Source organism: Phycodurus eques, chromosome 13, assembly GCF_024500275.1.
Source record: "Phycodurus eques isolate BA_2022a chromosome 13, UOR_Pequ_1.1, whole genome shotgun sequence".
Classification (NCBI taxonomy): Eukaryota; Metazoa; Chordata; class Actinopteri; order Syngnathiformes; family Syngnathidae; genus Phycodurus; species Phycodurus eques.
In genome coordinates this window covers 24,181,096-24,193,191 of record NC_084537.1, presented here as the reverse complement: position 1 = coordinate 24,193,191, position 12,096 = coordinate 24,181,096, and the positions used below count along the sequence as shown (strand labels likewise).

Below are 12,096 nucleotides of genomic sequence, written 5' to 3'. Positions count from 1 at the left end.
TCGCTTTTAGAATTTAACTACCCCATTAAATTAACTTTTCAACGTTATTGTAATTTATTTAAATGAACCTGGGGGTGGTAGATGTTTCTCATTGTGTGGTAAATGATTATTACATCGTCTCCTAAAACAGCATTTTTGGAATTCATTGCATTGAATTTCATGACGACATAGTATTCTTATTTGTAACGGACTGGATTATTTTGGTCGGAAAAGTTACGGGTGAATTGAACGTTAACCAGTTGAGGACATGTCGAGCTCTCGACGTCATAATGTTGGTTCCTGAAGGCGCCGTGTTGCGTGACTTGCGTGCGAGCGTGATGTGTGATTGGTGCAGAATAAGGAAACGAGCCGGATACTCACTGGGCATGTCCCACTGTGGGTACTGGAGCTACTTGTGCTCTCGTTGTCATTGACGACAGCCGACAGTAACCTGTTGAGCTGTTGCAGTAAACCGCAAAAAACGGCAGCATCTCTATCGTGACGTTCTTATTTGTTATTTTGCCAGCAGTGCCGTATCCGTCCGCTAGAGGGTGCTGACGTTCCGTAACAAAAGTTTGGCGCACCCTTCAGGGTTCCTACGCAAGTGTGGAATTTCCATAAATTTCCAAGACTGGAAGAGAATGTAAAATAGAAACTATTTTACGGAAAAATATCAATGTTTCCAAGAATGTTACAACAGCTCTTTATTTTATGATTAATATCTAAAAATTATATTAACATATTGATCGATCCGTTGTTTTTAGGCGCTTGTTAGCGTGGCTACGATGTTCGTGTGAGAGCGCAAAGTATGACACCATGGTATTGGTGAATACGCGATTCTGATTGGCTCGGAAAATGTCATTACATAACAGCCTTCGAACGTCTCAAGTAGTTGAAGAGTGAACTCCGACAGCTTGAAATCAACGCCAAGAAAACAACAAAATAGGCGATAAAAACGCCGAGACAAAAAAAATAAACGGACAAAGACGAACGTCACCGTTGATGTTTTGGATGGGACCCTGCGACAATTTGATGCAGAAAAGACCAACAGAGGACAACCGGCACACAGATAATATAGACAGGATATGTTATGTGGAATTAACAGGGGTCAGGGTTTCAAAACGGGGTTAGTGTGTTAGGCTTATTGCCTACTTTGTGTGAACTGTTGTGAACTGATTTGGGGGAGGCGGCACTTGTGAAAGTCGTCCTGTCATCTGGGATTGCTCTTTATTTGCACGAGCTGCATTAGCTCGCTAGAATCTTCTGGAAATTATTTGGCCAAATAGTGCAATATCAAGAATCAGAATGATGCACATCTATTTAATCAAATGTCACCATTTTTTTTTTTTTTTACTTTTTTTTTTTTAACCGAGCAGTCTGGAAGTTTGGGTCTGGACAAAGTACAGAATTTTCAAATTGCAAATGTGGAGGAACCCTGACCCTTTCCAGACAAAGAAAAAATAACAAAGACACCAAAAAGGTACGGTTCAAAATGCTTTATGTACAAGTTGCACATACAACATAAAGACTCAAACATTGTCTTATTTTATACACTTTGTACGTCATCAGCTGACTACAAACCACTGACGCGAACTAATTCGACTGGTAAAGAGTTTTCGCCATTTAGCACACAAAAATAATTCACAACATAATGAGACTTCAACATGGAGAACTCCCCAGATCATCTGCCGATTGTAAATCTACATTTACAAACCAGTATAATATCTTCCGCCAAACTGTCAAATTGATCAGTGAAATGTTTTTCTTGCTCACAAACAGAAAAAGAAGTCATATTCCCTCACTTCCATCGTCACGTGGGCTTCTAATATTGAACGTCCGCCCACTTTTTAAGGCACGGTGACTAAAAAGAACCCAAAGAGTGGACGCGATTGAATATTTGTACACGTTTGATGAACTACAACATTGTGCCTTTGATTTGTCAAACGGACGCAGCCACGCAAAAGTACCAAGGAGTATTAGGCCAACCTGAAAATCTAAATAAATCACTACAAGCGTCCAATTTTCTATATACTGCTTATCGTCGTTAGGGTTGCCAGTCGTCCTGGCATATATATATATATATATATATATATATATATATATATGTGTGTGTGTGTAGGTAAAGTGCATTTTCTTTTCTTTTTTTTACATAAAGGTTGTATATTATCGAGATCAAATTCATAATTTTATGAAAAAAACGTTCTAATTTAATGAGACTGACGTAATGTTTTTTAATGCTTCGGTCTGAAACCTCCCACGTCTAAATTTCGTAGATTTACATGTTTCTATAAATCGCTCTGTTTGACAATACAGTTTTAACGGTTCAACAAATGTGCTGTTTTTTTTATTTATTTTTTTATTTTCTTTATTTGGTTCCCTGAAAAGTGTTGCTTTTGGAGATATGAGGAATCCGCGCAATGCCAGCGATACATTGTTTTAGATTTAGTTGCAACTTTACAAGAAAGTATTATCCAGATTTTTTTTTAGATTAAAGTTGTAATTTTACCACAGTAAAATCAGATATTTTTGAGAAACAAGTCCTAACTTTAGGTGAACAAAGTTGGAGTAACCTGTGATGGGACAAGCCGAAACTTTAGAGAGGAAACAAAAATCATAATTCCAAATGAAAAAAAAATGTTTCACATAAAAAGTATGTATTCAAGAATGTTTTGTTTGTTTTCCAGATTAAAGTATTTTTTTAATGAGAAAAAGTTGTACATTTTTGAGAAAGAAATTTGTTTTCGAGATACTATATATTTTTTGTGAAAATACAACAAATTCTCCCAAATACAAATATATATTTTTTTTCAATAGATAACTTTACCTTTGTAAGATTAGGACTTAAACCTTAAGTGTATTTTTCTCTCTCTTCTTCTCAGTGTCTCCCTAATACTCCTTTGTACAAAAGACAAACGGCACTTACTGTATAGGGTGGGAAAACACCAAACAGAGAGTATTGTACTTGTGAACACAACAACCAGTTAACGCATTGGCAAGGCGACCGTCACCGGGAACTAGCAGTTCAGTCTCCATGTCGATAGAGGGCGATATTTTGTGCTGAAAAGTGCTGGTTTCCTGGAGGCCCCACCTCAGATCTGTTTTACTGCTCCGTCTTGCGCTAAATTGTGGCAAACACACCACATATCTGGTCCTATCCGATCTGTCGAATATCCTAATTTGACTTTTACGTTACACTCCGCGACCACAAGATTAGCTACACGTGCGCTCGGCTCATGGCGTCCAAAACAGCAGCTCGATCCAAAATTGTGCAACATCGACAAAGATAATAAGGCTGAGTTTGGATTGACAGTTGGTAAAGAATAACTTTGAAAAGTATTTACCTTGACTTTTTGAGCGACGCGATTGCAATTTCTTTGTTTACGTGCGCTCGACAGTCACAGCGAGCTCCACCGAACTCGCTTCACAACACGCAGCAATTCGGCAGAAGATGACCATTTCTTTCAAGAGCCTTCAAGCTGTTCGGTGCCACGCCCAGTCCAATTTTGACTGTCAATATCAAGCAAAAACCATTTCGAGGTCGTGCATTTAAAGCAACCACGTAACCTTACTTAACTGACCACTTAATCGGCAACTAATCATTATTAAATTAATCAACAACTATTTGGATTGATTTTGATCTTGTTTTACTTAAAATTGAGATTGTTGCCGCTCTACAATAATTATTTTCAGATTTCTGCAGTCCTTCATGAAAGCAGACTGATTATGATGTGTTTAATCAAAATAAGACTGAATCAGAATCAATGTGTTTGGGTTTTTTTTCATGTCAGTTTGAAATAATGTGCTGTTTTGGTATAAAGGGATGGAAGTTTCAAAAACGATATATTTTTGATCCAATTCATCTATTGATTATTAAAATTGGAAAGAAAAAATCGTTAGTTGCAGTCCTACTATGAAAGCTATCAAAACTTGAGCATTATAAGCTATGTAAAAATAATACAGCTTGTGTTTTGGAGCGCATTAGATTGTACCTAATAAACTGTCTGGTGAGTGTATTCTCCGGGCTGTAGGTCGTCAATGTTCCCGCTTCCGTTTTCCAGGATTTCCCATCGGACAACACGGCCGATTCTTTGATAGGGGCAGGACATCTGTTCACGTTCCCTGTTGGGGGGGGGGGGGCAGCGGGCAGCACAGGGTGACGGGGGAGGGGGGGCGGGGCAGCGGGGGCGGAAGCCGAGGACCGTCGCAACGTGCGGGTTCGGCACTTCCGAGTCGGGTCACTTGATTTTGTTACATGTTGCATATTGTGCCAGGGGCTCGGCGGGGGTGGGCTCGGACGGGGCGGGGCGATCGATGCACGGGAGGAGGTGCGGGTCTAGCTGTCGTCCTCGTCCACTTCCCGCCGCACGTCCTTCGGCACTTCGGGTAGCCGGAAACACTCCCCGAAGAAATTGACCAACGAGCGGCTCAGGTGCTTCTGGGTGTCCTCACTGTGCAGGAAGTGGCCCTCGTCTGGGTAGATCTGATACCAAGGAGACAACTCGATCATTCGCGCGTTATACGCAAGGCGTTTTTTAAAAAGATTATTTTTTTTTTTTAGAAAATTATATTTCGACCAAACTGAGTCACTGATTCACTCAAACTATCCATCCATCCATCCATTTTCTGAGCCGCTTCTCCTCCCTAGGGTCGCGGGCATGCTGGAGCCTATCCCAGCTGTCATCGGGCAGGAGGCGGGGTACGCCCTGAACTGGTTGCCAGCCAATCGCAGGGCACACACGAACAAACAACCACCCATTCGCACTCACATTCACACCAACGGGCAATTTAGAGTCTCCAATGTATGCATGTTTTTGGGATGTGGGAGGAAACCGGAGTGCCCGGAGAAAAGCCACGCAGGCACGGGGAGAACACGCAAACTCCACACAGGCTGGGACGGGGATTGAACCCGGGTCCTCAGAACTGTGAGGCTGACGCTCTAACCAGTCGGCCACCGTGCCGCCTTCACTCGAACTATAGAATTTAACTCACGCCTGCTAGCGTTGCACCCCCCAAAAAATAAAACATTGCCTTTAGAACTCATTGACCTCAAAAATATGGAACTACCCATCTGCGAATGAATGATATGAGTGAATGCTATTTATTCTGGCCGACATCATAAATCACAAGTTAAACAATCAACAACACACGCACTAAAAAGAACAAAATAGCGCAGCGAAAAAAAAGCTTACAGCTGAAACGCAGCTTGTAATTTTCGTACCCTTGGAATCTTTCTCTCCAAGTTAGACCAATAATATCACATCAGTACAACACATCATTTCTATCTACTCTAACCCTGCTACACACACACACACACACACACACACATATATATATATATATATTCCCACACAAATATGCTTATGCATACATATGTGCACCGACCATACACACCTGAACCCCAAATCATTAATATATACATACATTACTTATGTCTTATTCAAAACAGATAATAATAATAATAATAGAATCACTAAGCACGGCACGCACACACACACACACACACACACACACACACACACACCTCACCTGAAGAGTGTAATTGGCCTTCTTGCTGATTAAATGGTTGATAAACTTGGCCGTGTGCTGAAAGTGAACTTTCTCTACAGACACAGAGAGAATTATACGACACAGTAAAAAAAAAAAAAAACGCAGCCGATCGTCTTTGTCGAGCAGTGCAGAGAGTTATTAGATACCGTCTGCTGTGGGGTGGATGATCAAGTACTGCTTCTGCACCAACTGACCGACTCTGTGAGCTAAATTGGACATCTGGGGGGGGGCACAAAAAATGCTCGCGGTGAGAAATATGCTCCCGATTGATGTACGATTTGAGAACGTGAGACATGAACGTGATTAATACCGTGTATACTTTGGAATCCGTCTTTAGGCCCAGGTATCGTTCTGAAAATGCCGACCCTGTGGTTCAGAAAAGAGAGAAAGGGACGTCATCGAAGTATTTTACTGTATGCTTTTAAAATGATATTAAATGACATATTTTTCACACAGATTTGCTTTCATTGATTTTTATTTGCATAACGTACAAAAAAGAATATCAAACTAGTTTTTATCTACACCTGTAGATCTGCATCTGCTTGTATTTTTTTTTTTACAGTAGATTTGCTGAGATTTTAGTTATAACGACATCAGCAATTGAATTTATATGTAAACCAGGGAAGTTAATCTGCTTGTACATTTTCTAAATTGATTTCCCTCCATATATTATTCAAATGTAATGAAATAACTTTAGCAATTGCTTTTGTACAGTATATAACAATGCATTGTCTCTTTAATAACTTAATTAATAAATATACTGTACTTGTCGACTTGCAGGGAAGTTGACGAGATGGTTTCATAGTGAAATCAGGACGTGTAATTTGATTTTCTTATGGTCTCGTAAGACATTGGCAATCTCAGCGAGTCTCGCGCGGTTACACAAGTAAAATCAAGTTATACCGTAAAGCTCGAAATCGGTGACGGGCGAGACTGCAGTCCCGCATTTCAGCTGAGCGAACTCGTCCGAGCTCAGCAGCAGTGTGGCTAAATATCCTCCGTAAGCCTGCACGACAACATTCCATTCAGAAAGCCAACATGGATTTGAAGATTGAGAAAGACCCGCAGAATCGCGCGGAGCATCACCTTTCCGTACACTCCCATCCGATTCTTGTCGATGTAAGGCTCTTTGGATATGAACCTGGTAACGAACGACGCGGCGCACGTCAACAAACTGCAGTTTTGCAAAACAGATGCAAATCCCAAAAGTCGGACCTGAGCGCCTCCAGCTGGTCCCTCTCCTCCAGCTTCCCCAACCTCCTGTGCACTTTGTGGAGGAGGTTGGTGCCCCGGAAGCCGCTGCCGTGGCCGTCGAAGCGGATGACGACGGCGCTGAAGCTGCTCACCAGGATGGTGGCCCAGTCCACCTGGAAGCGCTCGGTCACCATCTGGCCGCCGGGCGTCCCGTCACTTTGTTTGGGAGAAGACAGAGTCCCGGCTTAAGCCGCATTTCCGCCTCAAGTAGCCTCGCTCGGAAAACTAGCTAAGGGGCGTTAAACGATCGACCTTGTGAGTTTTGCGCTTTCTTTTTGTGCCTTTTTCCCCTCTTAATACTTATTCCAAAAGAAGCGGCAGCTTCAGCAAGAAGTGAGGCGAAAACTATACATTGGAAGTCGCGTGAAGTGAGCATTCAGTGTTTCAATGGTTCACTTCTTTTTACGCTTGTCTGACAAGAGATGCTGAATCTGTTACAAATGGGTACACGTGTACCACACTTAAGGGGTTCGTTGAGTTATCGGTTGATTTTGTGTGTGTGGGGGGGGGCGGGGGCGGGGCTGGGGATCCGAATGGTCCAGTCATCCGACCCAAACTGGGGAGGACAAAGTAAACCGATTTGTATTGGGTCGTACTTACACGAGCAGCAGTAAGGGGTAATGGGCTGCGTCTACGAACCCAGCCGGCTTCAGAATCTGCATGATGAGGGCTGCGCGCGCGCACACACATACACACACACAACAGTTAATGGCCTTCTACACTCACGCAGTCTGGTATTTGTCAATTACACACAAACGCCTACTGTAGTCATCGATGGTGATGGTCTGGTACTCCACTCTGGGCATCTGCAGGTTGTTGTACGTCGTGTTGACTCTCTTGTTCGTCTCCACGTCCAGCAGCTCTGCAGATAAACACACACGCCGCCGGCTGCGCGTGACAGTCTGCGCACGAGTTAAGTTCTCTTCTCGCAAGTATGAAATGTCGCACTTACTCTGTTTGTCCTCTGTTCTGTAGACGGCCACACTGGGAATGACAGGCCCTGTGAAGAAAGTTTTTTAAAAAAAATAAATAAATAAAAAAGTCTTATTTTAATCATAATCGTAATAATAACTTCATAATGCATACATTATTTCATGTATTTTACACACTGTAATATTTGCTTATTACACAATATATTATTAAGTATTGAAATAAGATGTTAAGATGATTTATTCTTAACCACACAGGCCTAATTTTGTCCATAATTGACTTGATTAATTGTGTAAACTGTAAATAAACCACAAACTAAGATCCTGAAGTACTTATATCATTTCAAACTTCTTACATTTTGTTTTACTGAGCATGTTGACAAGAAAAACACGACGACAAAAATAAGAATCATTTTATTTAACCCGCAAAGAAACCCTACATTAAAGAAAAGAGATGAATGAAAATTGAATAAATCCTCAACAACAATCGTTCAAAAGGGAGAGAAAAGAGCCATAAGTCACATGACTTCACATGGCTTATTGATTGGATTTTGATCAAATGCACCGAAAGTGCGCAAGTATGTCGCCTTCCTTTGTAAGCCGTGAAGCCGTCTGCCTTATAGACAGAACATAAAAACCGCAAATAGCGGGGGATAGGGTCTCCAGAAAAGTAAGGGGAAATTTGTGAATAGCCAACTGCGAATTGGGCGCGATTGCTTAGGTTGTTAAAAAAAAAAATCCAGAAGAAGTAAAAGTGTTGGAGGTGGCTGACCTTTACAGCTGAGTAGGAAGTAGCGCATGTTGTGACTGAACGACACGTCCACATAGCCGCACTTGAACTGGCAGGACAGGCAGCAGCGGTTGAACGGAGGAATCGTGTCCGTGCTGTAAAACGCCGTTGCGGGCACGTGACTTGGCTACATTCAGGATGGGCACGAACACGGGCGTCAGCGTGTAGGGGCGCCCGGGACGCTCCTACCTGTACAAGTGTCTCCGCTTGGGGTCGTCCTCCGTGCTCAGGAAGTATCTGCAAAAGAAGCCGGAAAAAGTGAGCGCCAGTAGTCTGACGGTGCAAACGCGCGTGCTCGGAAGCCAACAAACCGACATGAGGTTCCTCTGGCGGTCGTAGGCCAGGATGTCGGTGACGTCCCAGTCTCCCGAGGTCAGCGACTGAAGAATGTCCGCGCTCGTGTTAGGCTGAGACGAACAGAGGGGTCAACACGGAAGCTCGGAGGCCGAACACATTTGCCCTCAACCGTGCCGTGCCGTACCGTGGAGGTGGACATAGAAATGTGGAAGAACTTCCCTCTCCCACCCTGAGGAATCGCTCGGATGAAAAAGAACTTGCGTCCGTCGTGGGAAAAAAGCGGCGCTTCGTTCTGCACAGCGGGAGAAAATCACGCGTCTCTCCGCTGCGTAGACTTGCGCGCATCCTCTCGTTTAGGTGTAAACGTGTGCGCGTGACGCTTCTCACCTACCTGTCTGTGCAGCCAGCTTGTGCTCTCGTCTTCATGTTTCTGAAAGTGACGTGAGAAGATTATGGAAGCCTTTCCCAGACACAGAATTGCATCAAGGAAAGGACTCACTTTTTTTTTTCTTCTTCTTTTCCATTTCCACTCACAGTCACACTCATGTACAATTTAGAGCAGCGCTTCTCCAACTTTGTAGACCAAGTACCAGTTTTCAGTTCTTGAAAATGTAAGGCACATTTATTGGACTACAAAGTGAAATACAACTGAACTATACTTGGGCAGTGATTCATTTGTAGAGAGCGTGGTGCGGGGCGGGGGGTCAACAGCATAACTTCAACTGTGTTCCATATTCACTTCACTTATTGACACTATACTATTTATTTATACATGCTTAATTTTCATTTAGAGCCTCTGGCTCTTTTTCACTTAGAAAACGTAAGAAAAAGGCATTGGCCTACAAACACTTACGTATAAAAATATATATTTCGAATCATTTTCCGGAAGTTTAAGTTTCAGGGGTCGACTTGACCCCAAGAATAAAGATTTAAAGCTAACAGAGGGATTAAACATGCAATACCGATCTTGGCCACACGGGAGCGGCAGTAAGTCTTTTTATTTTTCATTTTGCATGAGTCTGGAGTTTTTACAGCACGTAGGTCTACAGGAGCTCCTTGGTTTCCATAAACTAGTTTGCACGCCTTCCAGTCTGCAAGCCAACCACAGAGTAATGTCATCAATTGTCCTTTTGCTACCGATTTATTATTTGAGTCTGTTAAATGTGTAGCCTACGAGTGTTTTCCGTCTCAATGTTTACTGTAATCATGACTTTACGACTGCTGTTCTGACTTACATACAAAATGGAAGTCGTAATGGAAGTCTGTTGTAAACCATTGTCCCCGCCCTCCCGTCCTGATATGAATCTTGTTTCCGCGTATTTTTATTTGAACCCCAGAAAAAAACGTTTATTATACTTAAACTTATGATGTATCTATTACTTACACCGGTGGAGACATAAACAGAGAGGTAAAGATAACTTTGGTCTCGATTGATGAGTCGCCATCTTGGGGACTTATAAGGCGAAAAAAAAGCAACAGGGAGAGGAGCGACACGGAGGACCGTGAACCAGGGAGAATCAAAGAGGATTTCGCCACCTCTGGGATTGCCATTCCGAACAATGAATGCATTTTGCCGAACGTTGCACCTTGATGCAGACGCCTGTCGTAGCCTCACACAGAGTCAAGATGGAGTTGTTCTGCGCTCTGTTCAGCCAGTTGACAGCCAGTTTGGTGCTGGTGGCCCATTTCACCATTGTGATGTAATATTCCTTCCTGGAAAAGCCAGCAAAGACCAGGGACAGTGAACTCGCCGCCGCCGCCGGGCTCGCCTACTTAAGCAGATTAACGACACCTCCGGACGGGCTCTCACCCGATTCGGGGGTCATCGGGTTTCTTCATGACCACAGTGTGCAGAGGACCGTTGAGGCTCGCCACCGACAGGTGCACGGCAGGGTTTGCCTCCCCGGCCTGCAGAGGCCCAAAGGAAAGCAGATATGTCAGTTAGGGTTTCGGCCGTGACACCAAAAGCCAACCGTGCTACTGGCTCCAGTGTGAAACAACAACATCCGCATGTTAGAGCACACGGGTCGGGGGGGGGGGGGGGGGGGGGGGGAACCTTTGAATCGACTTCATTTGAACACAGTCGCACACGAGTAGACATTCTTTTTGAGAAAAAGGGGATAATTACGTCAGTTTACCACATTGTCATCATGTGCAACTGAAAATCAAGCCCCCCCCCCCCCCCCCCATTTGTAGTGAGTTACCTTTGGGTAGTGGTATTCCAAAGTGTTGGGATATGGCGTTCCTGTGAAGAACGGGACTTCCATCTTTGGCACCAGCGTGTCGTTGATGGTCATGTAGGCAAGACGCAGGCCATCGGGAGACCACCAGTGGGCCTTGTAGCTCTGCAGGATCTCCTCTGGGCAAAAAAAGCAGCAAATCAAACGCGCTCCAAAGACCAAAAGTCAGAGCAACCGCTTCGAAATGAATGTGGGTCAATTAATGGAAATTGAAAATGCTGCGTCACGTATTTTTCCTCTTTTCTATTCGCTAGATCTCATTTAGATGTCAACATTTTGAAGTGGGCAGTGACAATAATAATTGACGCATTTTGACTGATGTTTGGGTGCAAGAGGTTGTCTGGAAAAAGCATCATTGAAATACATTGACAAAATGGGAAAAAAAGATCAAACAAATCAAAAGAAATAAATCCATCCATCCATCCATTTTCTTTACCGCTTCTCCTCACGCGGGTCGCGGGCCGCTGGAGCCCATCCCAGCCATCTTGGGGCGAGAGGCGGGGCACACCCTCAACCGGTCGCCAGCCAATCGCAGGGCACATAGAAACAAACAACCATTGGCACTCACATTCACACCTACGGGCAATTTAGAGTCTTCAATCAACCGACCACGAATGTTTTGGGGATGTGGGAGGAAAGCGCAGTGGCCGCAGAAAAGCCACGCAGGCGGGGCCGGGGATTGAACCCCGGTCCTCAGAACTGTGAGGCTGACGTGCTAACCAGTCGCCCACCGTGCCGCCAACATAAAGCTAACATGTGAAAATATAAAATGTAACATGTGAAATGTGAAAGATAACAAATGTAAAATGTCATGATATCAACTAAATAAAGGCTTTCAAATATACACTCTGATATGCATAGAAGATAATAATAATGAAGAAAAAAAAACAATAAAATAAGATTAAGTGATGCCTTGATCCAAGTGATTAATCCGCTGTTACAGTACGTCAAAAAGGCAAAATTATTCCCCATATTACAGCAAATAAATAAAGATGACTGTTTTACAAAAATTGTGGCTCTCCATTTTTTGTTCTTCAAAATAATAATCCATTGACATTAC

General features: G+C 43.3%; 1 protein-coding gene across 4 annotated transcripts in view; it reads right to left on the bottom strand.

The window, feature by feature from the left end:
* Positions 1-1,470: 1,470 nt before the first annotated feature.
* Positions 1,471-12,096, bottom strand: part of dpp6b (dipeptidyl-peptidase 6b) — a 69,867-nt gene continuing 59,241 nt past the window's right edge. For 3 of the 4 annotated variants that reach the window (XM_061694919.1, XM_061694917.1, XM_061694918.1), the window contains exons 9-26: positions 11,001-11,155; positions 10,607-10,704; positions 10,383-10,509; positions 9,188-9,226; positions 8,981-9,088; positions 8,815-8,906; positions 8,689-8,736; positions 8,482-8,594; positions 7,733-7,780; positions 7,544-7,642; positions 7,381-7,450; positions 6,742-6,936; positions 6,613-6,667; positions 6,430-6,532; positions 5,837-5,892; positions 5,673-5,745; positions 5,506-5,579; positions 1,471-4,459 (exon numbers count right to left, since the gene is read on the bottom strand). In XM_061694919.1, the coding sequence (XP_061550903.1) occupies positions 4,313-4,459; positions 5,506-5,579; positions 5,673-5,745; positions 5,837-5,892; positions 6,430-6,532; positions 6,613-6,667; positions 6,742-6,936; positions 7,381-7,450; positions 7,544-7,642; positions 7,733-7,780; positions 8,482-8,594; positions 8,689-8,736; positions 8,815-8,906; positions 8,981-9,088; positions 9,188-9,226; positions 10,383-10,509; positions 10,607-10,704; positions 11,001-11,155 (1,700 nt within the window). In that variant the 3' untranslated portion in view covers positions 1,471-4,312. Of the gene's footprint in view, positions 4,460-5,505; positions 5,580-5,672; positions 5,746-5,836; positions 5,893-6,429; positions 6,533-6,612; positions 6,668-6,741; positions 6,937-7,380; positions 7,451-7,543; positions 7,781-8,481; positions 8,595-8,688; positions 8,737-8,814; positions 8,907-8,980; positions 9,089-9,187; positions 9,227-10,382; positions 10,510-10,606; positions 10,705-11,000; positions 11,156-12,096 lie in introns of all 4 variants that reach the window. The other variant, XM_061694915.1, reaches the window with a different exon arrangement.